The sequence below is a fragment of the Mobula birostris genome, chromosome 3, assembly GCF_030028105.1.
Source record: "Mobula birostris isolate sMobBir1 chromosome 3, sMobBir1.hap1, whole genome shotgun sequence".
NCBI classification, from domain to species: domain Eukaryota; kingdom Metazoa; phylum Chordata; class Chondrichthyes; order Myliobatiformes; family Myliobatidae; genus Mobula; species Mobula birostris.
Genome location: NC_092372.1, coordinates 229,218,099 through 229,245,939, shown reverse-complemented (window position 1 = coordinate 229,245,939; position 27,841 = coordinate 229,218,099). Strand labels below are relative to the sequence as shown.

Below are 27,841 nucleotides of genomic sequence, written 5' to 3'. Positions count from 1 at the left end.
CTGGGCTTAGTCGGTAAACCTCATGTGAAGGCCAGGTGCTAGACTTGGTTGACTGAGGCTATTTGAAACACACACATCTAATGGGTAGTGGGAACTTGCCCCCATTACCCCTCCCCTCCCCCCCCACCAACTATAACAACCTCAAGAAACTTGCGTTGTTAATTCCACACATCTCTATTAGGTCACCCCTCAGTATCCTAAAGTGCCAGCCTGCTTAGCTGCTCCTGATAACTGTGAGATGCTCTTTCAGCTTGGTGGTCAGTCAGTGGCACGGGGTTCTGTCTGCTGGGGCAGTCGGGGTGGGGGGTGGGGTGCGGATCACGCTCTGAAGGCAGAGCAGTAAGAGTGGCTGCCCTGTGGAAAGTGTAGAACTTGCAGTCAGACCCCTGTGGACAGGAGTGTAACCTGCCTCCCCTCTCTCCTCTGCAGCAGCACTGAGGAACACACGGTGTCGTGGCTGGCGGACCAGGCCTCCCAGCGCTACTACCAGGCCTGTGGACTGCTGCCCAAGCTCACCCTGCAGAAGGAAGGGGCACTGCTCGACCTGCAGGATCCCGTCATCCATGTTCTGCAGAGCAATGAGGAGGTATGGTCTAGTCTCGTCTCAACAGAGTGAATGAAGCTCCCTCCATACTGTCCCATCACACACTCGTGGAGTCAGACACAGTGAAACTCTCTCCACAGCATCCCATCATACACTCCTAGGGTCAGACACATAGTGAAGCTCCCTCCAAACTGTCCCATCACACACTCCCAGGGTGAGACACATAGTGAAGCTCCCTCCAAACTGTCCCATCATACACTCCCAGGGTCAGACACAGAGTGAAACTCCCTCCACACCGTCCCATCATACACTCCCAGGGTCAGACACAGAGTAAAACTCTCTCCACATTGTCCCATCACACGCTCCCGGGGTCAGACACAGTGCAACTCCCTCCACACCATCCCATCACACACTCCTGCGGTCAGACACAGAGTGAATCTCCCTCCACACCATCCCATCACACACTCCCGGGGTCAGACACAGAATGAAACTCCCTCCACACTGTTCCATCACACACTCCCGGGGTCAGACACAGAGTGAAGCTCCCTCCACACCGTCCCATCACACACTCCCAGGGTCAGACACAGAGTGAAACTCTCTTCACACCGTCCCATCACACACTCCCGGGGTCACAGAGTGAAGCTCACTCCACACCCTCCCAGCTTCTGTACTTCCTGCCCATTTGTAGCAGTGAGAAGACGTCATGGCCCAGATGGTGGGATCTTTGATAGATGTTTCCTACTTGAGGCAGCACCTCCTGTTGCTACTGTTGATGGTGGAGAGAGACGTGGCTGTGAGTCCACTACTCTGCAACTCCTTATATCCCTGCACAAGACAGTTGCCATAGCATCCCACGGTGCTGTGGTCAGCACAGGGATAGAAGTCTGTTAGTACTCAGTGACAAGCTGAACATCTGTACGTGTTGCTGACGTTGATTGGTTTCCAGGTGCTGGCTAACGTGGTGTCCTGGGACATGCCACCGCTCGCTGACAGATACAAGAAAGCCTGCCAGAGCCTGGGACTGGGTAAGTGGCGACACCAGCAGTATGGTTTTTACTACTTACCCATCTTCAAACTGGTTACAGCAACATGTTAAACAACACGATAATTTTCATAGGTCGGGGTTGACCATGAACGTTGCATCCTATCTGTCGAAGTTGATATGCAAGCCAGAGCAGTACGATATGGAGAGTGAGCAGTTATCTCCACTCTTTAATTAATATATATATATATATATATATATATACTTGTAATTGTATAGAACTTTGTTTTATATATTGCTCTGCACTGCTGCTGTAAACAATATATATCAGTGATATTAAACCTGTTTCTGATTCGGACTGCCTCTGACCCCGTAGTTCTCTATGGTCACTGCATTGCCCCTCCGCAGGCCCGTCACTACTCCCCTACCAGATCAGAGCATGAGTAAATCTTTCAGCCTCAACCATGGCTTTTCTGTGCTGACCTCAAATCCTCTCTAGTCTCACATTGTCGTCAGAGACCACTTTATCAGGTACCCCGCTCATTAATGCAAATATCTAATCAGCCGATCATTGCCAGCAACTCAATGCATAAAAACATGCCAACGTGGTCAAAAGGGTCCGTTGTTGTCAGACCAAGTATCAGAATAGCAAAGAAACGTGATCTAAGTGACTTTGAATGTAAACAACAGGAATTCTGCAGAGGCTGGAAATTCAAGCAACACACATCAAGGTTGCTGGTGAACGCAGCAGGCCAGGCGGCATCTGTAGGAAGAGGTGCAGTCGACGTTTCAGGCTGAGACCCTTCGTCAGGACTAACTGAAGGAAGAGTGAGTAAGGGATTTGAAAGTGGGAGGGGGAGGGGGAGATCCAAAATGATAGGAGAAGACAGGAGGGGGAGGGATAGAGCCAAGAGCTGGACAGGTGATAGGCAAAAGGGATACGAGAGGATCATGGGACAGGAGGTCCGGGAAGAAAGATGGGGGGGGGACCCAGAGGATGGGCAAGAGGTATATTCAGAGGGACAGAGGGAGAAAAAGGAGAGTGAGAGAAAGAATGTGTGCATAAAAATAAGTAACAGATGGGGTACGAGGGGGAGGTGGGGCCTTAGCGGAAGTTAGAGAAGTCGATGTTCATGCCATCAGGTTGGAGGCTACCCAGACGGAATATAAGGTGTTGTTCCTCCAACCTGAGTGTGGCTTCATCTTTACAGTAGAGGAGGCCATGGATAGACATGTCAGAATGGGAATGGGATGTGGAATTAAAATGTGTGGCCACTGGGAGATCCTGCTTTCTCTGGGGGACAGAGTGTAGGTGTTCAGCAAAACGATCTCCCAGTCTGCGTCAGGTCTCGCCAATATATAAAAGGCCACATCGGGAGCACCGGACGCAGTATATCACCCCAGTCGACTCACAGGTGAAGTGTTGCCTCACCTGGAAGGACTGTTTGGGGCCCTGAATGGTGGTAAGGGAGGAAGTGTAAGGGCATGTGTAGCATTTGAATGTGGAGTGATTGTTGGTGCCAGATGGGGTGGTTTGAGTATCTCAGAAGCTATCGATCTCCTGGGATTTTCACACACAGCAGTGTCTAGAGTTTCCAGATGATGGTGTGAGAAACCAAAAACATCCAGTGAGCCATAATTCTGTGGATTCTGTAGTGAGGGAGGTCAGAGGAGAGTGGCCAGGCTGATTCAAGCTGGCAGGAAGGCGACAGTAACTCAAGTTACCATGGTGGTGTGCAGAAGAGCATCTCTGAACACACAGCACATCGAACCCTTGAAGGTGATGGGCTACAGTGGCAGAAGATCATACTGGGTTCCACTCCTGTTCATAATAAAGTGGCTACTGAACGTATATTTTTGTATAAAATATTTCTTTCCACCTCAAGTCGACCCCTTCATGATCCAGTTTACACAAGCTTTTGGGTAGAGAATTCCAGAGACTAGGCAAGAAGTTCCCACACATGCCTGTTTTAAATAATTTCATCCTTTAATCTTATAACTCTGTTCCCTCATTTGAGACTCTCCCACAGGTGGGAACATCTCCACATCTCCCTTGACATCTACCTCAGAATCTGATATGCTTCAATGACTTTAACGTATTGTAGAACATAGAACAATGCAGGCCTTTTAACTCGCGATGTTGTGCTGAAATTTTAACATGCTCCATGATTAATTTTACACTTTCCTCTCACATAACCCTCCGGTTTTCTATCATCCGTGTGCCTATCTAAGACTCTTAAACGTCCCTAATGTATCTGCTTCTCACATCACCCCTGGCAGCGTGTTCCATGCCCCCACCACTCTCTGTATGTTAAAAAAAATTACCATAAGACATAGGAGCCAGAATTAGGCTATTTAGCTCATCGAGTCTTCTCCGCCATTCAATCATGGCTGATCCTTTCTCCCCTCCACCCCAGCCCCACTCCCTGGCCTTCTCCCCGTAACCTTTGATGCTGTGTCCAATCAAGAACCTGTCAAGCTCTGCCTGAAATACACCGAAAGATCTGGCCTCCACAGCTGCATCTGGTAATACATTCCACAAATTCACCACCCTCTGGCTAAAATAATTTCTTCACATTGCTGTTTTAAATGGTATACTGAATATACTCAATATACTGAAGCTGTGCCCTCTTGTCCTAGACTCCCCCACCATGGGAAACATCTTTTCTACATCTGCTCTGTCTAGGCCTTTCAACATTTGAAAGGTTTCACTGAAATCCTCCCCTCATCCTTCTAATTTCCAGTGAGTATAGACCCAGGTTTTTTAAAAGCTTCCCAATCCTCTATCTTCCTGATAATTTTTGCTTTGTTGTATGCCCTCTCGTTTGCTTTTACATTAGCTTTGATTTCCCTTGTCAGCCACGGTTGTACTATTTTGCTATTTGAGTATTTCTTTGTTTTTGAAATACATCTATCCTGCACCCTCCTCACTTTTTCCTCAGAAACTCAAGCCATTTGCTGCTCTGAAGTCATGCCTGCCAGCATCTCCTTCCAATTTACTTTAGCCAACTCCTCTCTCATACCACTGTAATTTCCTTTACTCCACTGAAATACTGTTATGTCAGACTTTGCTTTCTTCCGATCAATGTTCAAGTTGAACTCAATCGTATTGTTGTCACTGTCTCCTAAGGGTTCTTTTACCTTAAGCTCCCTCATCACCTTCAGTTTATTACATAACACCCAATCCAGTATAGCTGTTCCCCTAGTTGGCTCAGCAGCAAACTGCTCTAAAAAAGCTATCTAATAGGAACAAACTCACTCTCGAGATCCATCGTCAACCTAATTTTCCCAATTGGCCTTCATGTTGACGTCTCCCACGACTATTATTGCCCTTTTCACACGCCTTTTCTATCTCCTGCTGTAATCTAACATCCCCACACCCCTCCCCATACCTTCCTGCAAAACACCTTAAAATCTTAAAATTATGTCCCTTCATATTAGCCATTTCCTTCCTGGGGAAAAATGTCTCTGGGTGTCCACTCTGTCTGTGCCTCTCATCATCTATTAAGTCATCTCTCATCCTCCTTTGCTCTCAAAGAGAAGAGCCCTAGCTCACTCAGCCTATCCTCATAAGAAATGCTTTCTAATTCAGATAGTATCATGGTAAATCTCCTCTGCACTCTCTCTGAAGGTTCCACACCCTTCCCATAATGAGGCTACCAGAACTGAATACAATACTCCAAGTGTGGTCAATCTGGATTTTTTATAAAACGACAGCATTACCTTGCAGCTCTTGAACTCAATCCCCTGACTAATAGAAAAACAGAGGGCTATAGGTCAGCCTCGGTAGTTCTAAGGTAAGGACATGTTCGGCATAGCTTTATGGGCTGAAGGGTCTGTATTGTGCTGTAGGTTTTTTATGTTTCTAATGAGGGCCAACACACCACCCTAACATCCCTATCAACTTGCACGTCGACTTTGGGGGATACATGGATGTGGATCCCAAGATCTTTGTTCCTCCGCACTGACAAGGATCCAGCAACTAACTGGTGGAAGCCCATAGGATTGCAGGGAGAGCAGACTGGCACCGCCAGGTGTCAGGATCTGTACACCCACTGTGAGACTGGGGGGGGAAGTTGGGCAAGGTGGATTCTGATGTTTTTAATCTAAGGTTTTCTTTTGAGTGCCTGGAAAGAGGCGCAAAGTTTGTTGCTTCACAAATGTTTTATGAAACATTGATTGAACAAAGAAAAATCAAAAATGGACAGTAACAGGAGCAGAGGCTGGTAGCAGAAAGAAGAAGCAAAGAGAAGTTGGCACTGTTGCGTGCTCTTTTGATACCCATAGTTAAGAAATATTCATTCAAGCAGAGTGGACCAATCAGATAGCCCCTGTTGAAATAATACAACACCAGAGAAGTTTCCGGAGCTCCCCAGAGTGTACCTATTAGGGGACACACTAAGCAATTGCATATACATACTGGTACTGTAGAGCTGCAGCATTACCCCACAGCTCTTGAACTCAGCCCCCTGACTAATGAAGGCCGACATACAGTACCTTCTTAACATCCCTATCAACTTGCACGTCGACTTTGGGGAAAGCTATGGATGTGGACCCCAAAGTTCCCCTGTTCCTCCACACGGACAAGAATCCTGCAAGTAATTGGTGGAAACCCATTGCCATTTAACCCTTTGTTATTGCTATTTATTTATATCTGCATTTGCATAGCTTGTTTACAGTTAACAGTTCCTGATGTCTACAGTTTACGGTTACTGCTAAGTATGCCCCCAGAAAAAGAATCTCATGGTTGTATGTGCTGGCATATATGCACTCTGATAATAAATTTTACTTTGAATTTGGGACACACTGAACAATTGCATATTCATATAGTGATCATCAGCAATACACTGAGCAATTACATATACATACTGTCACCACTAGGGGACACACTGGGCAAATACATTTACATATAGTGACCACTAGGAAACTTACTAAACAGTTACATGTATATAAGTAATTATAAACAACACTAGCTGGCAATTAATTGTTAAGCAGCAAAGAAAGTAACAATGAAACAGTCTAATCCAACTGGGATAGGCAGTAAATGTCAGCAGGTCCACATGCGAATCACTAGGGATGAGCGGGAGAGTGTCTATCCGGGGCGCCGTGTCAATGCATTGGTTGTTGATCTTGCTGTCTCCCTCCAGCTGAGGACGGCCTAGTGCTGCAGGCGTGCGAGACGCAGGGGAACAGCAGCTCTTTCCACCTGTGTGGCCTGTCGCTGGGCGCTGAGCGCCTGACGCCTGTCCTGCGCGCCCTCCGGCAACACACCGCCGCCCGCCAGCTCCGGCTCTCCGGCAACCGCATCACCGACTCCGCCGCCGAGGAGCTGCTGGGCAGCCTGCTCACCATGCCCAACCTCATCCTGCTTGACATCTCCTCCAATCAGATCACAGCCCTGGGACTGAGGAAGCTCAGCGAGGGAGCTCAGCGACCTGGTGAACCACCCTTCCAGGTAAGTGGCTGCTGGGTCCTCACTGCCACCACATCGTCCCAGGGGTTGGTGGGAGATAGGACCCTGGGGAGGACATTGTACGCTGGTGTAGGAGGGAGATGGGACCTAGGCGAGCACACTGAGCCCAGAGGTAGGAAGGGTGGTAGGACCCATGGTCTTAGCTCCCCTGGCAGGGAGTCCATCTCCCACGGATCCAATAAAAGACCAGAGCACTTCCTCCGTTTGGCCCTGGCAGAGGATGCGGCTGAGAAGACCCACCGACAGCGTCGATCCTCTGCAGGTCAACAGAGTCGGTGATCATAGGGAGGACGTCATTGGCATCAACCGAGAGGATGACCTTCATCTCCAGCTCACGCAGAACCAAACCTGTCAGCCGCTTCTGGCAGAGAGAGTACTGTTGCCCCGACATCAGGCAGCCCTGATGCACTGCCCCCCTCTCCCCCCAAAGCAAAAGGGTGCCATTAAGGATCCATTGACTTTTGTCGGGCACTTAGCAGCAGTTTACAACAGACGGACATGGGCAACAAAATGTTGTCTGACTCCGACACACGCTGTCCCGAGGAGGTAGTCATGATCCACCGTATCAAACGCTTTCTCCTGATCCAGAGAGAGAGGTGGCTGACAGGCCAGCCTCGTGTGACAGATGGATCAGGTCGTGGACGAGGTGGATATTGTCCTGAATGGACTGGCCTGGGAAAGTGTGGACCGGTTTGGGTGGATCATTTGGGACAGCACGGAACCCAGGTAACTTGCCATTGCCCGGGCAAAGATCTTATATTTGGTGCAGAGGAGAGACACCAGGTGCCAATTCCTCAATGGTGAAGATTCGCTTCTTCAGCAGCAGGACTACCCTACACCCCACGTTGAGAGAAGTGCAGCTCGCCTGTCACCCAGGACCCTGGCGTAGTCAGCACCCAGTATGTCCCAGAAGGCCCAGTGGAATTCTACAGTGAACCCGTCCAATCCTGGGGACTTGTCTTCCCGTAGCTGGTCAATTCCTCCAGTGATAGGGGAGAGTCCAGCCGCTGGACAGCCTCAGATCCTCCCAAAGTGTTCCCTACGCCTCCTCACTTGAAGAGTTCAGTGAGAACAGAGTTACATAAATGAGCAACCTTCTTTCACAATTCTCACCAGATCCATGAAGAGAATCTATCCCCTACCAGGAGCTCCACAAATTGCCTGCACGCACCCCTCCACTTTTCCAGAGAGTAAAAGGAGGGTGAGGCACGGTCCAGATCTTGTAACAGCTGGATCCTCGACCGCACAAAAGCACCTTGGGATCTCTCGAGCTGCAGGTCCCTCAGCATTTCCTTTTCCTCTGGTACTTCTGCCAAAGGAGTAGATCCTTTGTGGTCGGTGTCAGCTGAGATTCCAGGTCAAGTAGCTCTTTCGTGAGCAGCTTGATATATGACACCCGCTTCTTGGTCAACCCTTGCGCATATTCTTTGCCTAACAGTCTGGTGTAAGCTTTGCCCAGATCCCACCAAAGCCTCAAGGAGGGGAAACCCCTCTGTTTTCTCCTCTTGGATTCCCAGAACAGATAGAACATGACCTGGATTTGGCCGTCCTCTGGCACCTGGTTGTTGAAATGCCAGTACGCGGACAGCGCCCACATAGACAGCGGGTTAGGCTCCATCCACACCAAGCAGTGGTCTGAGAATGGTACCGACCGCATGGAGGCTGCTCACAGACAGGAGACACGTGTCCTGGAAAAGGCTGGTCCAGTTGTGAACCTCCTCCTCCCCCGCTTGTCCACCTGGAGAAAGCACAGGAGTCAGAATGGAGGCTCCACCAGATGTCAACCCAATTAAAAGATCCAACCAGCTCCCTCAGCAGCTGCACTGATGCTCGACTACTCTGAGGACCAGAGCAATCTCTCCCTGAAATCATCCCCAAGGACAACACAGTCCTCTGTCAGTGGAGCCCAACAGTACAGCCATCTCATAAAACAAGCGTGCCTGCATCGGGCCGGGCTCGGCGTGTACACTCTAACAAAGTGTAACGGTACACCATCCATGCACTTAGTGAGATGGAGCAGGCAGCCTGGCCAGAGCTCATTCACTTTCAATATCTCCAACGGGAAGTTTGGGATCAACAAATTCACCCTCCCCCCCCCCCCCGCCCGTTCGAATTGGAGCTGAGGAGACTCATGTAGACCTTCCCTTGCCAATCCAAGAGCCAGGTGGATTCATCTCCTGGAATGCTGTGGGTTTCGTGCAGGAAGCTCACCTCATGTATACATTCCCCGAGGACCGACAGATGCTGGAACCTGTGGAAAGACTCCCTGCCGCCATTGGTATTATTACTCGTTACTGTGACCTTCATGATTGTGCTACATCTTCTTGCCAATGTCTGTCTGGTGGGAGCGGACCTCCTGACCTTGTGCCTGTGCATCCCCGACTCCCTGAAATGACATTCCAACCACTTCCGATTCCCTCTCCTCCTTTTTAAGGATGGTGTGGACAACCCAGACAGGTCTGTCCATCAGTCAGCGGCTAGTCAGGCATAAGGCTGTCTGTGCTGAGAGTCAGCTCAGAACTCCTGAATGTCCTGAGTCTCACTGTTGGGGACAAGCTCCACCACCATTTCGGCTTCAAGAGTCCTCTTCGACCAGGTTATCTCAAACTCAGTCCCATTCTCACGTGCACAGCCTCGTCGAGTGGTCCCACCAGTGGCACGGCTGCAGCTTCAGGGCCAGTGCTACAGGGAGGCCCAACAACAACACCCACAGTCTGTTCCTGGTGCGTGGCCAGGCTGGTCCCTGGTATGCTGCTACTGCTCTCTTACCCTGCCAGTCTGGGCATCTCATCACCCTCCTTGAACTCCAAAAGATGGGCCCAAGCCACTTTGGCCTCACCCACCTCCGCACACGATCCCCTTGGTCATCCACCCCTGGGGTAACACGTGGAGGACTCAAGACCTCCTCAGTTATCGGGACCCTGGCACTCCGTTCTTTCATGGAGGATGGTGACCCAGGAGTGGAGTCGGTGAAAACTACAGCACAGAAACAGGCCCCACCCCATCTAGTCTGTGCCAAACCAATAAAACTGCCTCATTCCGTTGACCTGCACCAGGAACATAGTCCTCCATACCCCTTCCATTCATGTACTTATCCAAACTTCTCTTAAATGTTGAAATCAAACCTGGATCCACCACTTGTGCTGGCAGCTCATTCCACACTCACCGTTCTCTGAGTGAAGAAGCTCCTCCTCATGTTCACCTTAAACACTTCACCTTTCACCCTTAACCCATGACCTCTAGTCATAGACCCACCCATCCTCAGTAGAAGCTGCCTACTTGCATTTACCCTATCTATATCCCCTCAGAATTGTGTATATCTCTGTCAAATCTCATCTCAACCTTTTTTATTCTCTAGAATGTAGTCTAACCTATTCAAGCTTTCTTTATGACTCAAGTCCCCCAGTCCCATCAACATCCTGGTAATTTTTCTCTGCACTCTTTCAACCTTGTTTACATCTTTCCTGTAGGTAGTTGACCAACACTGCACATAATGCTCCAAATTAGGCCTCACTAGCATCTTGTACATCTTCAACATGACATCCCATCTTCTGTACGCAGTACATTGGTTTATGAAGGCCACTGTGCCAAAAGCTTTCTTTATGACCCTATCTACCTGTGCCGCCACTTTCGATGAATTATGTACCTGTATTCCCAGGTCCCTTTGTTCTACCCCACTCCTCCGTGCCCTACCGTTCACTGTGTAAGACCTCCCCTGGTTGGTCCTCCCAAAGTGCAACGCCTCATACATGTCTGCATTAAAGTTCATTTGCCATTTTTCAGCCCATTTTTCCAGCTGGTCCAGATCCTGCTGCAAGCTATGTTAGTCTTCCTCACTGTCCACTGCACCCCAATCGTGAAGTCATCCACAAACTTACTGATCCAGTTATCCACGTTATCATCCAGATCACTGATATAGGTGACAAACAACAACGGACCCAGCACCAAGTCCTGAGGCACTCCACAAGTCACAGGCCTCCAGTCAGAGAGACAACCCTCTACTACCACTCTTTGGCTTCTCCCACAAAGCCAATGTCTAATCCAATTTACTACCTCATCTTGAATGCCAAGTGATTGCACCTTTATGTCCAACATCTCCTGCGGGACTTTGTTAAAGTCCACGTGGACAACATCCATCACCTTGCCTTCATCAACTTTCCTGGTAACTTCCTTGAAAAACTCTTAAGATTGGTTAGACATGACCTCCCAAGCACAATGCCATGCTGACTGTCTCTAGTCAGTCCCTGTCAATCCAATACTCATATATCTGGTCCCTTAAAATTCTTTCTAATAACTTTCCCACTACTGGTCCTATCTGAATCCTATCAAACCCCAGGGTCCTTCGACCTCCAGAAGGGAACGTTGCTTCTTTGGAGGCTACAATCCAAGGGCACCCATCAGACCAGAGGCTACAAGCTCAGGGAGCGTCATCCCGGCTGATACGGGGCTGTTTCCACAGATGGCCCCTGACTGACAGGCCCGTCCTCCTACTCCGGGAGGAGTGTCGGAGCATGCATCGTTCTCCTTTAGCTGCTTCCCTATCTTCGCATTCAGAGGATGCGTGCCTCCTCCTTGTCATTCCTCTGATGTGCTGAAGTCCAGTGACCTTCATTTCGGAAGAAACCTTGATCCTCACAGCCTCTGCAGGCCCTTGCTGAGCCACGGAGACACCTGTGCCCTCCAGGCAAGGGGAGGCCCTGGCTCATCCTCCGGTGGAAACGGCTGGAGATTTTTCTTCTTCCTCTTAGCCTTCCTGCCCTTTACCTCAACCCAGCCCTCTTCGACAACCGTGCCACGCTCAGTTCTCCCACAAGGTCAGGAGGGACAACAAGGGAGGCCCTGCAGTGTCTTCCTTACAGGCACAGCACTGTGGCAGCGGATCTAGAAATGCTGCTCTATGTGCTACACATAAAAATAGCCCTCAGCTCTTCCCAGCCGTTCCCGCTCCTTGAGTACCTCACTATGGCAGGTAAACACATTCTGAAAACAGCCTCTGTCTGGCTTGAGCGGTATACGGATGACCAGTGACCTCTCCTCGCCCAAAGAACGCAGATGGAGAATTCGTGGAGGAGAAGGTGCATGTTATAGATGGTAACGGGGACTATTGCCAACTCCACCAGCATGAAGACCCCCTCCGCATTTACCCCCCTGCTCAGAGCCAGGGCCACCTCTCTAGCAGACGGTCAGTAGAAAAGGGACTTTTGGTTGATCTTACCAGTCCCAATAACCACAGACCCAGCCATGGTAGCGTACTTGTGCATTGGACTCGGGTGCAGCGATATCACATTGGATCGCCTTTTTTACAGTTTCCAGTCCGAAAGGTGGTGGCTCGTCAGGAGTTCCTTCACCAAAGGCTATGGATCCCGTGTAGGAATTAGATCTCGCCATTTTGGAGCTTAGCCCACCACATTAAAGTGCGAAATCAAATGCTGCTGAATTATCTCAGTTACAGTCTTTCAAAGAACATTTCCGATTATAAAGGAAGGACAGGAGTCTCCTCCCAGACAGGCTGGGAAGTCTATGTGATGAAACTCCATTGTGGACTCTCGGTGCGCAGACAGGTAACTCTGACATTCCTCTGTCAGAGCTAAAGTCAAGGATTCGTTGCGAAACTCCTGACCTGGTTGTCCCGGGCTGAGTATTCCAGATGGAAGAGGGTTTACCAGTGTTAACAGCCGGAGAAATCTGTCCCAGCTCCCAGTAAAAGTTGCAGACTCGAACCTTGGCAAACCGCCAGCCACTGTCACTGTTGCGGACCGAGCACAGACTCAACAAAACTCTGCTGAACAGCCTTGCTCCAAGAAGAAAACTGTTTCTGTCCACTGCCACCTCTCCTACACCTTCCTCTGTCCTCGTCACTGTTCTTCGGGGTTTATTCCCAAAATAAATCTGCTTTTTGTGAGAGCTAACACACCACCCTCTGCCCACAGCGTGGCCCTCCCTGAGCACCACCCCTCCCTCAGTTCCTCTCCTACGGTTTAAGCCTCAGTCAGTACCACCCCTCCGACTGTGTGACACCGCATGGGGTCTGGCTATGATGCAGAGAGTTGTAGTGGTGATACTGGAAGGTCTCTCTGTGTTTCAGAATCTGCAGGAGTTGGACCTGAGCCTCAACCCCCTGGGGGAAGGCAGCTCACAGCCTCTGGCTTCGCTGATCGCTGCCTGCCCTGTCCTCAGCACGCTCAGACTCCAGGGCTGCTGTCTCACTGCCCGCTTCCTGCAACACCATCGACTCCAGCTGGCGGAGGCCCTGAAAGGTAAGGACCGCTTTGTGTCAGCTGTGAGCGTCTGTGTTTGCTAAACAGAGGCCTTGTCCTGGTATATCTGTAGACCACAGACTATAATGTTAAACTGTGGATGGCACCAGATTATTGCTGCAGCCATTTGGTAAAACATACTCTGGAAGAAAAGCACCTCACACTACTGTCGTGCCCTCTTCTCATTCATACCATCAGGGAGGAGGTACAGGAGCCTGAAGATGCACACTCAACATTTCAGGAACAGCTTCTTCCTCTCCTTTGCCATCAGATTTCTGAAAGGGCAATGAACCCATGTATACTGCCTACTTTTTTGCACTACTAATGTAATTTAATTATATATACAGTGGTGCTAGAAAGCTTGTGAACCCCGTAGAATTTGTGAGGTTACCCACTTTGATGGTAAGAACAGGAAGGCAGATTATTATCTAAATGGAGTCAAGTTAGGAAAGGGGGAAGTACAACGAGATCTAGGTGTTCTTGTACATCAGTCACTGAAAGCAAGCATGCAAGTACAGCAGGCAGTGAAGAAGGCTAATGGCATGCTGGCCTTCATAACAAGGGGAATTGAGTATAAGAGCAAAGAGGTCCTTCTGCAGCTGTACAGGGCCCTGGTGAGACCACACCTGGAGTACTGTGTGCAGTTTTGGTCTCCAAATTTGAGGAAGGATATTCTTGCTATTGAGGGAGTGCAGCGTAGGTTCACAAGGTTAATTCCCGAGATGGTGGGACTGTCATATGTGGAAAGATTGGAGTGACTGGGCTTGTATACTCTGGAATTTAGAAGGCTGAGAGGGGATCTGATTGAAACATATAAGATTATTAAGGGATTGGACACGCTGGAGGCAGGAAGCATGTTCCCGCTGATGGGTGAGTCCAGAACCAGAGGCCACAGTTTAAGAATAAGGGGTCGGCCATTTAGAACGGAGTTGAGGAAAAACTTTTTCACCCAGAGAGTGGTGGATATATGGAATGCTCTGCCCCAGAAGGCTGTGGAGGCCAAGTCTCTGGATGCTTTCAAGAAAGAGATGGATAGAGCTCTTAAAGATAGCGGAATCAAAGGATATGGGGATAAGGCAGGAACTGGATACTGAATGTGGATGATCAGCCATGATCACAGTGAATGGCAGTGCTGGATCGAAGGGCCGAATGGCCCAGTCCTGCATCTATTGTCTAATTTTCTTTCTGCATAAATACAACCTAAAAGGTGATCTGATCTTCACATAAGTCTTAAACCTAGATAAAGAGAACCCAATTAAATAAATAACACAAGAAACATGATACTTGTTCAATTATTTATTGAGAAAAATTATCCAATATTACATGTTTTTGCTCAGCAGTCTCCTCCCTCGCCTCTCACAGTAGCCTGGGGTATATCTCACCCGGTCCTGGCGACTTATGCAACTTGATGCTTTCCAAAAGCTCCAGCACATCCTCTTTCTTAATATCTACATGCTCAAGCTTTTCAGTCCACTGCAAGTCATCCCTACAATCGCCAAGATCCTTTTCCATGGTGAATATTGAAGTAAAGTATTCATTAAGTACCTCTGCTGTTTCCTCTAGTTCCATACATGCTTTCCCACTATCACTCTTGATAGGTCCTATTCTTTCACGCCTTATCCTCTTGCTCTCATCTGTAGATTTTAATTTTAATTCCTCTCCCTAGTCCCATTCTAACATGACTGTCCACGATACCTCTACAGTCACAATAGGACCACTATCATGTCTGAAGAGTACAGCCTCATATTCCGTCTTGTAGCCACCAACCTGATGGCATTAACATCGATTTCTCCAAATTCTGGTGATTTTCCCCTTCTCTCTTAATCAATTCCTTGCCTGCCATCACCTCCCCTGGTGCCCCTCCTCCTTCCCTTTCTCCCATGGTCCACTCTCCTCTCCAATCAGATTCCTTCTCTGGCCCTTTGCCTTTTCTGTCTGACAGCTCCCAGCTTTGAACTTCATCCCCACTGCCCCACCCAGCTGGCATCCAGCTTGCCCTCTTCCTCCCCACTGCACCTTTTTCTGGCTTCCCTCTTCATTTCCAGTCCTGAAGAGGGTCTTGGCCCGAAACATCAACTGTTTATTTCTTTCCGTAGATGCTGCCTGACAACCTGCTGAGTTCCTTCAGCATTTTGTGTGTGTTGCTCTAGGTTTCCAGCATCTGCAGAAACTTCTGTGTTTGTGTCTGTGGAGAAAAAGTAGTTTTAACCTTTTGTATGAACTGGGAAAGAGAGAAAGGCAGTAGAGACACAGACTCATAAGATGTAGGAGTAGAATTAGGTTATTCAGCCCTTTAAGTCTGCTCCGCCATTCGATCACAGATGATTTTGTTTTTTTTCTCCCACCCTGGACAATCAAGAACCTATCAACCTCTGCTTAAATACACCCAATGACTTGGGTCTCGGCCCAAAACGTCAACTGTCCGTTTTCTTCCATCAGTGTTGCCTGACATGCTGGACTCCTCCAGCGTTCTGGAGTCATAGAACACAATAATACAAACAGGCCTTTCTGCCCATCTAGTCCATGCCAAGCTGTTAATCTGCCTAGTCCTGTTGACCTGCACTGGGACCATATCGCCTCCCATCCGTGTAGCGATACAAGTTTCTCTTAAGTGTTGAAATCAATTCTGCACTGGCAGCTCATTGCATACTCTCATTGCCCTCTGAGTGAAGAAGTGTTCCTTTGATTTCCCCTTAAACATTTCACCTTTCACCTTTAACCCATGACCTCCAGTTGTAGTCTCACCCAACCTGGAAAACGTGGGGAAAAAACCTGCTTGCTTTTACACTATTTCTACCCCTCGTAATTGTGTATTTCTATCAAATCTCCTCTCAAGCTTCTATGCCCCAGGGAATAAAGTCCTCACCTATTCAGCTTTTCCCATAACGCAGGTCCTCAAGTCCTGGCAACATGCTTGTAAATGTTCTCTGCACTCCCCCAATTTTCTTGATATCTTTCCTGTAGATAGGTGTTCAGAACTGTACACTATACTCTAAATTGGAGCTCAACAATGTCTTACAATTTAATATAACAGCCCAACTTCTGTACTCAGTATATTGATTTATGAAGGCTAATGATCTAAAAGCTCTCTTTATGGCCTGTGATGTCACGTTCAAGGAATTATGGATCTGTACTCCCACATCTCTCTAATCTACCACAGTCCTCGGTGCCCTAATGCTCATCATGTAAGTCCTACTATGGTTTGTCCTCCCAAAGTGCAAAACCTCATTAGTCTGCCCCGAGAACAGAAGTGACTGAAATTGTCCGTCTGGGTCTTTTGAGTGACACCATCTCCTGTTGCCCACAGGTGCCCTGCATCTGAAGACGCTGTGCCTGTCTCACAACCCTCTGGGTGCGGTGGGCTTAGAGCTGCTTCTGCAGAGCCTGCCTCACCACAGCCTCACCCACCTGGAGCTGGCGGCAGTGGGCGGAGCCCGCGGGGACACGCTGCGCGTTGAGCACTTGGTCAGGTACCTGTCGCAGGTGAGTGCAGAGTAGTTGTCAGGAGCACTGCCCTCACACGCGGATCTTCTGACTCCAAGGTGACCAAGTAGTGGATATGTCTTCACCTTCTCTTTCCCCTCCCCCAGGACGGATGCTCTCTGGCCCACCTGAACCTCTCCGCTAATCGTTTGACAGATGATTCTCTTCGGGATCTTTCCAGGTAACCTCTCCATTCAGTTCTGGGTACTGCTTGCTTCTGAGTTATAGGGAGAGATTGTGCAGGCTAGTTCAAGTTCAATTGTCATTGAATCATGCAGGTGTATTAATTAATTTAGAGATAGAGCGCGGAACAGGCCCTTCCAGTCCTTCGAGCAAACAACGACAACCCCCAGTTTAAACCTAGCCTAATCACGGGACGACTTACAAACAAATTAATGGTAAGTCTGTGGACTGTGGGAGGAAACCAGAGCCACCCGGAGAAAGCCCACAGACTTGCTTACCGGGGATGCCAGGATTGAACTCCAATCTCCGACACCCGAGCTGTAACAGCATCGTGCTAACTGCTACGCTACCTTGGCGTCCAGCTGATAAAGCTAAACAAGACTGCGTTCCTCCAGAGCCAAGATGCAAAGCACAATACCGTCATGCACGGCACATATAGTTACGCTAGCACATACATTTACAAAATAATATTAGCACCGCTCCCCGAGTGTCATGGCCTTGAAGATTGATGTCCCTGAAGCCATGTTTCTGCAAGAACATGCACACAGCAGTTTCTGATCTCGCACTGGGTCAGCCGCAGACAGAGGCAATCCAGCTTGTCTTCCAGGATGTGAACACTGGAAGGCAGCACCAACAGGAGAGAGAGCCAGCCGGCAGGGGCCCAGCACGGATTCCAATTCACTCGCTGCACCCTTGCTCTCTTTCACACCGCCTGCGGTGCCTCCTCCCTGTGTGGTTGTAACAGGTGACGCCATGACATCAGGGCGTGTCCACTCAACAATTTACGGTAACAGCCCTTTCAGCCCAGTGAGCCTGCACTGTCCAATTATACCCATCTAACCAATTTACCTACTAACCCACATCTTTGGACTTTGGGAAGAAACCAGAGCACACAGAGAAGCCTACGCAGTAATGGGACAAACGTACAGACAGCAGCCATATTGAACCAGGGTCAGTGGCTCTGTAGTAGTGTTACGCTAACCACCACACTACCGTGCAGCCCCAATTAGATTCGATTTGTCACGTGCCAATCAAAGCATCAAAGAAGTGAGCTGTTTGCGTTAACAGCCCACACAACATAACAATGTGCTGGGGGCCCAGTGTAAAATTCAGCATGTTTTACACTGTCCGAGGACAGAGGCTGGTACATTATTCCTTGTAGCGTCGGAGACGGAAGGGAGACCTTTCTCACTGGAGTGTAGGATGTAAGGATGTCAGTGTCACCACACATTCCAACACCAATGTGACATGCCCACCATGTTCACCAGAACAACAGGCAGCCAGCAAAAAGTTCAAAATAAATTTATTATCAAAGTAGATATATGCCACCATATACAACCCTGAGATTCTTGTAAATACAAGAAACAATCGAATCAATGAAAGACAACACTCAAAAGGGCGGACAAACACCCAATGTGCAAAAGACTGCAAAGAGAAAAAAGAAATAATTATTACAATAAATAAATAACCAATAACAATGGAGAACATGAGATGAAAGGTTCTTGAAAGTGAGTCCATCGGTTGTGGAAACTTGCATGAAGTTAGAGTCTCAGGTTCAAGAGCCTGATGGTTGAGGGGTAATAACTGTTCCTGAACCTGATGGTCTGAGACTTGAGGGCCCCGACTCTGGCTCGCCCTCGTCCCCCCGGCCCCCGACTCTGGCTCGCCCTCGTCCCCCCGGACCCCGACTCTGGCTCGCCCTCGTCCCTCCCCACCCCCCGGCCCCCGACTCACAATTCCCATGCTGTCCGCAAAGCCATCCCTACAAACCTAAAACGTTTGAACTTTTAAACCTTTTACGACCTAAAACGTCTGAACCAGGAGGTCGCAGCTCGGCTTCGTTTACAGTGTCCAAGAACGTCAGCTAGGACATTATTCCTTGTAGTGTTAGAGACTGAGGGGTGTCCTTTCTCTTCGGAGTGTAGGAGACTAGGATGATCTTACGAAGACCGAGGTTGACCATGGAAATTGCATCCTAGCTGTCTCCAGGGCAGTATGATATGGAGAGCAGGCTGTTGCCCACTCCCTCTCCACGCACCTGATGAGCCCAGAGGAACGGCAGAGACCCGATACAGTTTGGCAGCAGCGGCATTGCAGGAGTAGCTAGTCAGCGTTAAACTCAATGTAGGACTGCCTTAGGGACTCCAGCTCCAAATATCTCCTCAGAGTTTACTCCCAAAACCTTCCCAATGAGTGGGTATAGCCGAAAGGCAGTGGAGGTTTGAGACCGGGGTTTTCCTTCCATGGCTGATGAGCCCCATCTGCCTGAAGCGACTGGCTTTAAGGCGCCAGTATCCCACCTCTGCCCCTTATCCTGTCAGTAGGAACAGTTCTGCCAGGTTTTGTAACAAGGCCACACGTGAAGGCCAGGAGCTGGACTTGGTTGTCAGAGGCTACCAAGGGAGCATTTGTAGATAGTGGGAGCTCATTCCCATTATCTCACAGCGCCCCCACCCCCCCGGCTATGATAGCCTTAAAGTTTTTAAAAGGGGTGATCTAATGGAGATGCGTAATATCCAAAGGGGTAAAGGTAGGGTGAATGCACTCAGACTTTTGCCCAGAGTTGGGGGTTCACCAACTAGAGGCCATGGGTTAAGGGTGAGACGAGAACCTGAGAGAAAAATGAGGGTAGGGCCCTAGGGAGTGTTGTGGAGAGAGCCTGGGAGTTCCGTTTCCAGATTCCCTGAAAATGGAGACACGGGCAGTAAAGGAGGAGGAGGCCTTCATCAGTCAGGCCACGGGGTGTAGAAGATGGGGGTCATGTTGCAGTTGTACAGAATGAGGTCACACTGGGAATATCGTGTTCAGTTTGGCCACCCTGCTGTACCGAGCTGGTAAAGGTACAGAGGACATTTACGAGGATGTTGCCGGGACTCCTGGGACTGAGATATGGAGGGAGGGTGAGGATGCTGGGAATTTTGTCATTGGACTGTGGGAGACTGAGGACTCACTTATAGATAAATCATGAGGGACAGAGATGGGATCAATGTCAGAGCACCCGGTGAAAACCCACGCATTCACAGAGAGAACATACAAGCTCTTTACAGACAACACTGGAACTGAACTCCAATCCCTGACACCCTGAGCTATAATAGCATCGCGCTATCTGCTACACTGCTGTGGTGCCCTTAACTATTTCCCCCACCCCACCACCTTCTCCTGACTCTTCCTTTCCAGTCCTGATGAGGGGTGTCAGCCTGAAATATCGATTGTTTATTTGCCTGCATAGATGCTGCTTGACCTGCTGAGTTTTGTGTGTGTTTGTGTTTGCCCTGCAGGTGCCTGCTGCTCTGCCGCTCCCTGGTGTCACTCGACCTGTCTGCCAACATTGGGCTGACCGGCGGAGGGGTGGAGATGCTGCTGGGAGCTATACGTGAGCGGAACTGTGCGATGCACTTCCTCAGTGTGACAGGTATGCTGGAGTCTGAGCCCCAGGTACGGGAGCTGACAGGACCCAGCGATTTGCTAGTACAGAGGGACGTTCTCCTCCACCTCTCCTCCCTCTGTTCCTCCCCTCCCTCCAAACCCTTCATGGCTCATTCCCTCCAGCCCACCTCAGCCGTGGTTTGGGTCCAGGCTTCTGGGGTGATACAGTGGGTGATTCTTAGAACATAGAACAGGCAATGTTGTGTCCAACCAATTCAATTAGTAATGGCAACTCTCGCTTTGGCTTGTAGCTTAATATAGGGGGTGATGCCCCCAGCCCGGCCAAACTTAAGAAATCTCGTTTGGGTGGATGCTGCACGATGTGTCCCCTGTTACAAAACAGTACCATGAAATAACAAACAGTACACAATATGCGATTAAATGATTAAGCTTTATAATTCTTACTTTGACTCTATGGTTCGTAAAGAAACAAAAAGAAGAGAAAAAGGGCCCAATCTTATTAAACAGTCTGTTGCATAAAGTTGAAGCTCACTGATAAGCCAATTCTCCACCATCGACCTCCTCCGATCGTCGCTGCCCTTCGGACCCTCGCTCCAAGTCCACCCCGTCCGGCAGTCTACCAACTCTCTCCATTCGCGTCTTCTCTCCTCATCTCTCCCCGGCAAAAACTGCGAAAATCTCTCTTCCGGATTCACAAGGAAGATCAACAGCATTCCAAACCTCATTATCTCTAGTCATAACCCAGACATTGCTGCTACAGAGAAACCATTACATTATCAGTGAAACCCTTTTTTATTATTAAGTGCAATCGTGAACAATAGCCAGATCAGAAATGCTGATCAAGTCAATTAGTTCCCAAAGAGAACTCTGACAGGCCAATCAGATGCTGCTCAGCGACAGAACACGAAAACATCATATGTCAAGTACACAGAACAGGCACAAGGGTCGCTAGCCCCTGTACCCCTGAAACACACCTGAGCAGTGCGGCGGAGGTATGTGCTATGCATGACCTGATCTGAAAGCATCATGTTGACTCATAACAGATCGCGTTCACGGTGGAACAGCTTACTCAAGGATGGGGTGATCAGCACAGACGGACAAATTATACCTCCACTACCCCCTTACAGCATGTTACACAACAGTGAAACCCTACAACATGTTACTTAATTAAATGGGCATCTAAACTAATCTCTTCTGCCTGCACCATGTCCATATCCTTCCATTTTCCTCACACTCGTGCCTATCGAAACATCTCTTAAGAGTCTGTAATGTACCCCAGGCAGCACATTCCAGCACCCATCAATCTCTGCCCCATCAGGTCCTCTGGTATTAGACATTTCAAACCCGGGAGAAAGATGCTAATCATCAGCCCATCCACAACGACCCAGTGAACTCTGCAATGAGAATTATGCCAGGAGCTGGGGTGGGGTGGGGTGGGGTGGGGGGACGGGGAGGGAGTGGTTTCAGGTGAAAGACGAGAGCTGAGGTGGCCGGGGTCAGAGGTAAAGGGATGAAGGGAAGCTTGGGAGTCGAAGTAAAGGGTCATGTGAGGTGGAAGATTGGGTGGGGGTGTTGAGGACTTGGTGTGAGGGGGAAGGTGTTTGTCATTCCTAGAGTTTACCCTCTAACCGTGCCTCTCTCCCTCCCTCCCAGGTGCCCCCGTGCAGAGCTCCCCGCTCACTGAGGGAATTGCTCCCAGGCTGGCCGAGCTGCGTCTCTGTAGCACCCGGCTCAGTAAGTGTGACAAGGAGGGACTGACGGACTCCTGGCGAAGTTCCCTGGGAGGGCAGCTTCAGACCCTCTGCCATCTGCACAAGTGTCTGCTGAAAGCAGTGCCCAGCAACCAGCATTAACCCGCCTGCCCGTTCCCGTCCACCGGCCCCCTACCCCTTCCATCCATGTATGTATAATGACAACCTTTTTAATCATAGCTGCCTTTGTACATTGTGTATTAAACCAGACGTCATGACTGATTGGAGTCACGTGATCTTCACTGTCTGGCCCCTGCCCCTCTCCCTCCTGTGTAACACAGCCACTGGAATCTGGAGCATCACACAGTCTGCTTAAGGAACTGAGCAGCTGAGCATTGTATGGGAAAGCAGTTGTCGAGGCTGCATGGGTTTCCTCTGGGTGCTCTAATTTCCTCCCATGTTCCAAAGGCGTATGGGGATTAGGGTTAGAAAGTTGTGGGCACGCTGTGTTCGTGCTGGAAGCAGGGCAGCACGCGGGCTGCCCCCAGCACATCCTCAAACTGTGTGGATCGTTGGTGCAAAAGATGTACTTCACAAACACAAGATTCTGCAGTTGCTGGAAATCCAAAGCAACACACACGAAATGCTGGAGGAATTCAACTGGTCAGACAGCATCTTTGGAAGTCGACATTTCAGGCTGGGACCCTTCATCGAGACATATACATATGACAAATAAAGCTTATCTTTATTAGTGTCTGTGAACTGGTCAGCCACCATGTGTTTGGTCCCCCCCACCCCCACCCCCCAGTGTAGAGGAGACCCCACTGTGATCATTGACAGATCAGAGGGAGTACAGGTGAGTGGATTGCTGCGACCAGTAAGGACTGTCTGGGTCCCTGAACAGAAAAGAGAGAGAGGGAGGGCCCAGCGGGTGACAGGGAGGGGGGGTGGTGTTTAAGGGACCGTGTGTTATTTGGAAGGATGAGAAAGCAGCGAATTGCAAAGTCAACACCACAATAATTCAATCGTTGAAATTCAGTAGGTTGAATAGCAGCTATGAAGGGGAGAAGCTGTCGAGAGACCCTGCTTTGGGAATGATGTTGGTTTGACTGGATAGACCATTGCTCTCAGCTCCTTGCCCTGTGTAACATGGAGCATTCATCCAGCTCGCAATAACCATATAACAATTAAAGCACGGAAACAGGCCATCTCGGCCCTTCTAGTCCGTGCCGAACTCTTACTCTCACCTAGTCCCACCGACCTGCACTCAGCCCATAACCCTCCATTCCCTTCCTGTCCATATATCTATCCAATTTAACTTTAAACGACAACATCGAACCTGCCTCAACCACTTCTGCTGGAAGCTCGTTCCACACAGCTACCACTCTCTGAGTAAAGATGTTGCCCCTAAACTTTTGCCCTTTATCTGTCAACTCATGTTGTCTTGTTTGAATCTCCCCCATTCTCAATGGAAAAAGCCTATCCATGTCAACTCTATCAATCCCCCTCATAATTTTAAACACCTCTATCAAGTTTCCCCTCAACCTTCTACCCTCCAAAGAATAAAGACCTAAATTGTTCAACCTTTCTCTGTAACTTAGGAGATGAAACTCAGGCAACGTTTTAGTAAACCTCCTCTATACTCTCTCAATTTCATTGACATCTTTCCTATAATTCAGTGACCAGAGCTGTACACAATACTCCAAATTTGGCCTTACCAATGCCTTATACAATTTCAACATTACATCCCAACTCCTATACTCAATGCTCTGATTAATAAAGGCCAGCATACCAAAAGCTTTCTTCACCATCCTATCCACATGAGATTCCACCTTCAGGGAACTATGCACTATGCAATGTAGAGGGTTGCACACAAAATGCTGGAGGAACTCAAAGTCAGGCAGCATTGATGGAGGGGAATAAACATCAACAGTTTTTTATGTCCATGGATACTGCCTGACTCAGTTCCTCCAGCCTTTTGTGTGTGTTACTCTGGGTTTCCCGCATCTGCAGAATCTCTTGTGTTTCTGATTGCAGAGGGTGTGTCAAGCAGTGGCCTGCTTAGTGGAGCTGATGGAACTTAACCTGAAGTTGTTTATCTCTCTTCCCTGCCTGTCCGTGTGTCCACTCAAAAGGCTCCTAACGCTATTATTATACAGTTTTGGGTTTCACCGCCAGCCCAGGTAACCCATTCCAGGCATCCACCACAAAATCTCACCCCACACATCTCTTCTAAATTCCCCCACCCCACCTCAAACCTGTGCACTCTCGTATTTGACGCACCACTTGTCCACTTTGCCTATTCAGCAGGATAGATGGCCTGTACTCTCACCTTACACTCCCCAGTCCCTTTGCACCTCCAAATTTTTTAAATTTTCTTCCCATTTAGAAAGCAGTCTACATCTTACTCCCACCAAGTGCATGACCATACACTTCCTTACAATGTATTCCATTTGCCACTTCTTTGCCCATTATTCCAATCTCTTACCGAACAGGGAGATAGGGGATCAGAATGTGTGGCTGAGGAGCTGGTGCAGGAAGCAGGGATTTAGATTCTTGGACCACTGGGATCTGTTTTGGGGTAAGGATGAATTGTACAGAAGGGACGGGTTGCACCTTAACAGACGGGGGACCAGCGTTCTGGCAGGCAGGTTTGCCACTGCTACACGGGTGTGTTTAAACCAAGTAGTGGGGGGGGGGGGGAGAGAAGAAATATAAGAATAGAGTTAAAGGGAAAGAGAAAATTAACGGGGCAGAAAGCTCGGGAAGGGATCGGAGAGTATAGCCAAGCGCAATAGGAATCCATGTGAAAGGTGAGGGGAGTAATGGATTAAAAATATATATGAATGCACGGAGTATAAGAAATAAAGTGGATGAGCTTGAGGCTCGGTTGGGAATTGGCAAGTATGATGTTATAGGAATAACAGAGACATGGCTGCAAGAGGACCAGGGCTGGGAAATGAATATTCAATGATATGCGTCCTATTGAAAGGACAGACAGGTGGGCAGAGGGGGTGGGGAGGTTCTGCTGGTGAGGAATGAAATTCAGTCCCTTGCAAGAGGCAACATAGAATCGGGAGATGTAGAGTCAGTATGGATAGAACTGAGAAATTCTAAGGGCAAAAAGACCCTGATGGGAGTTATCTACAGGGCCCCAAACAGTAGCCTGGATGTAGGATGCAAGCTGAATCAAGAGTTAAAATTGGCATGTCGCAGAGGTAATGCTACAGTTGTTATGGGGGATTTCAACATGCAGGTAGACTGGGAAAATCAGGTTGGTACTGGACCCCAAGAAAGTGAGTTTGTGGAGTGCCTCCGAGATGGATTCTTAGAGCAGCTTGTACTGGAACCTACCAGGGAGAAGGCAATTCTGGATTTAGTGTTGTGTAATGAACCGGATTTGATAAGGGAACTCGAGGTAAAGGAGCCATTAGGAGGTAGTGGCCATAATATGGTAAGTTTTAATCTACAATTTGAGAGGGATAAGGGAAAATTGGAAGTGTCAGTATTACGGTTGAACAAAGGGGACTATGGAGCAATGAGGGAGGAGCTGGCCAAAGTTGACTGGAAAGATACCCTAGCAGGGATGACAGTGGAACAACAATGGCAGGTATTTCTGGGAATAATACAGAAAGTGCAGGATCAGTTCATTACAAAGAGGAAGAAAGATTCTAAGGGGAGTAAGGGGTGACCGTGGCTGACAAGGGAAATCAAGGACAATATAAAAATAAAAGAGAAGAAGTATAACATATCAAAGACGAGTGGGAAGCTGGAGGATTGGGAAACATTTAAAGGGCAACAGAGGATAACTAAAAAGGCATTACGGGGCGAAAAGATGAGATATGAAGGCAAGCTAGCCAAGAATATAAAGGAGGATAGTAAAAGCTTCTTTAGATTTGTGAAGAGGAAAAAATTAGTTAAGACCAAAATTGGGCTCTTGAAGACAGAAACGGGTGAATTTATTATGGGGAACAAGGAAATGGCAGACGAATTGAACAGGTACTTTGGATCTGTCTTCACTAGGGAAGACACAACAATCTCCCAGATGTAATCGTGGCCAGAGGAACTGAAGGAAATTCACATTAGGCAGAAAATGGTGTTGGGTAGACTGATGGGACTGAAGGCTGATAAATCCCAGGGCCTGATGGTCTGCACCCCAGGGTACTTAAAGAGGTGGCTCTAGAAATCGTGGACGCATTGGTAATTATTTTCCAATGTTCTATAGATTCAGGATCCGTTCCTGAGGACTGGAGGGTAGCTAATGTTATCCCACTTTTTAAAAAAGGAGGGAGAGAGAAAACTGAATTATAGACCAGTTAGCCTGATTTCAGTGGTGGGGAAGATGCTGGAGTCAATTATAAAGGATGAAATAGTGGCACATTTGGAAAGCAGTAACAGGATTGGTCCGAGTCAGCATGGATTTATGAAAGGGAAATCATGGAATTTCTGGAATTTTTTGAGGATGAAACTATGAAAATGGACAAGGGAGAGCCAGTGGATGTAGTGTACCTGGACTTATAAGCCTTTGATAAGGTCCCACATAGGAGGTTAGTGGGCAAAATTAGAGCACATAGTATTGGGGGTAGGGTACTGACATGAATAGAAGATTGGCTGACAGACAAGAAACAGAGTGGTGATTAACAGGTTCCTTTCTGAATGGCAGGCGGTGACTAGTGGGGTACTGCAAAGCTCTGTGCTGGGACTGCAGCTATTTACAATATACATTAATGACTTGGATGAAGGGATTAAAAGCAACATTAGCAAACTTGCAGATGACACAAAGCTGGGTGGCAGTATGAAATGTGCAGAGGATGTTGAGATAATGCAGGGTGACTTGGACAGGTTGGGTGAGTGGGTAGATGCAGTTTAACGTGGATAAATGTGAGGTTATCCACTTTGATGGCAAGAACAGGAAGGCAGATTACTATTTGAATGGTGTCAAGTTAGGAAAAGGGGAAGTATAATGAGATCTTGGTGTCCTTGTTCATCAGTCACTGAAAGTAAGCATGCAGGTACAGCAGGCAGTGAAGAAAGCTAATGGCATTCCGGCCATTACCAGCCTCGGGCGGACTTAGATAGACATGTTGGCTCCCCAATGGGTATTCAAAACTGCCCAGTGCATCAGTAGCACCAGCTTAACCCACCATCCAGGTCACACATACAGAAACATGCTGGAAAAGGGCCAGGAACATCACGAAGGATCCCAGCCACCATGTTCATGGACTTTGTCCCACTCCTATCAGGGAGGAGGCTATGTGGCATCCACACCCGGACCACTAGACTCAAAAACAGTTACTTTCCCCAAGCAGTAAGGCTGATCATTACCTCCACCTACTAACCCAGCCCTCCACACCCCCAACCACCACTACTTTATCATTTCCTGTCAATCACTATGTACAGCTACTCTACTCTATATAACACATGACTGTGTGGCTGGGTATAGCTCAAATACTACCTATAAATTTGCTGATGATACAACCATTGTTGGTAGAGTCGCAGGTGGTGACGAGAGGGCATACAGGAGTGAGATACGCCAACTAGTGGGGTGGTGCCGCAGCAACAACCTGGCACTCAACATCAGTAAGACGAAAGAGCTGATTGTCGACTTCAGGAAGGGTAAGATGAAGGAACACATACCAATCCTCATAGAGGGATCAGAAGTGGAGAGAGTGAGCAGTTTCAAGTTCCTGGGTGTCAGGATCTCTGAGGATCTAACCTGGTCCCAACGTATCGATGTACGGTTTGTAGTTATAAAGAAGGCAAGACAGCAGCTATACTTCATTAGGAGTTTGAAGAGATATGGCGTGTCAACAAATACACTCAAAAACTCAAATAGTTGTA

At 48.5% G+C, this 27,841-nt stretch overlaps 1 protein-coding gene across 3 annotated transcripts in view; it reads left to right on the top strand.

Moving 5' to 3' along the window:
• The window catches only part of tonsl (tonsoku-like, DNA repair protein), a 91,737-nt gene extending 68,971 nt beyond the window's left edge, over nucleotides 1–22,766 (top strand). Inside the window, exons 19-26 of one of the 3 annotated variants that reach the window (XM_072254308.1) lie at nucleotides 433–586; nucleotides 1,491–1,569; nucleotides 6,674–6,981; nucleotides 13,085–13,256; nucleotides 16,564–16,739; nucleotides 16,847–16,920; nucleotides 20,201–20,334; nucleotides 21,963–22,766. In XM_072254308.1, the coding sequence (XP_072110409.1) occupies nucleotides 433–586; nucleotides 1,491–1,569; nucleotides 6,674–6,981; nucleotides 13,085–13,256; nucleotides 16,564–16,739; nucleotides 16,847–16,920; nucleotides 20,201–20,334; nucleotides 21,963–22,162 (1,297 nt within the window). In that variant the 3' untranslated portion in view covers nucleotides 22,163–22,766. Of the gene's footprint in view, nucleotides 1–429; nucleotides 587–1,490; nucleotides 1,570–6,673; nucleotides 6,982–13,084; nucleotides 13,257–16,563; nucleotides 16,740–16,846; nucleotides 16,921–20,200; nucleotides 20,335–21,962 lie in introns of all 3 variants that reach the window. The other 2 variants (XM_072254307.1, XM_072254309.1) reach the window with 2 other exon arrangements.
• The last annotated feature ends 5,075 nt before the right edge of the window (nucleotides 22,767–27,841 follow it).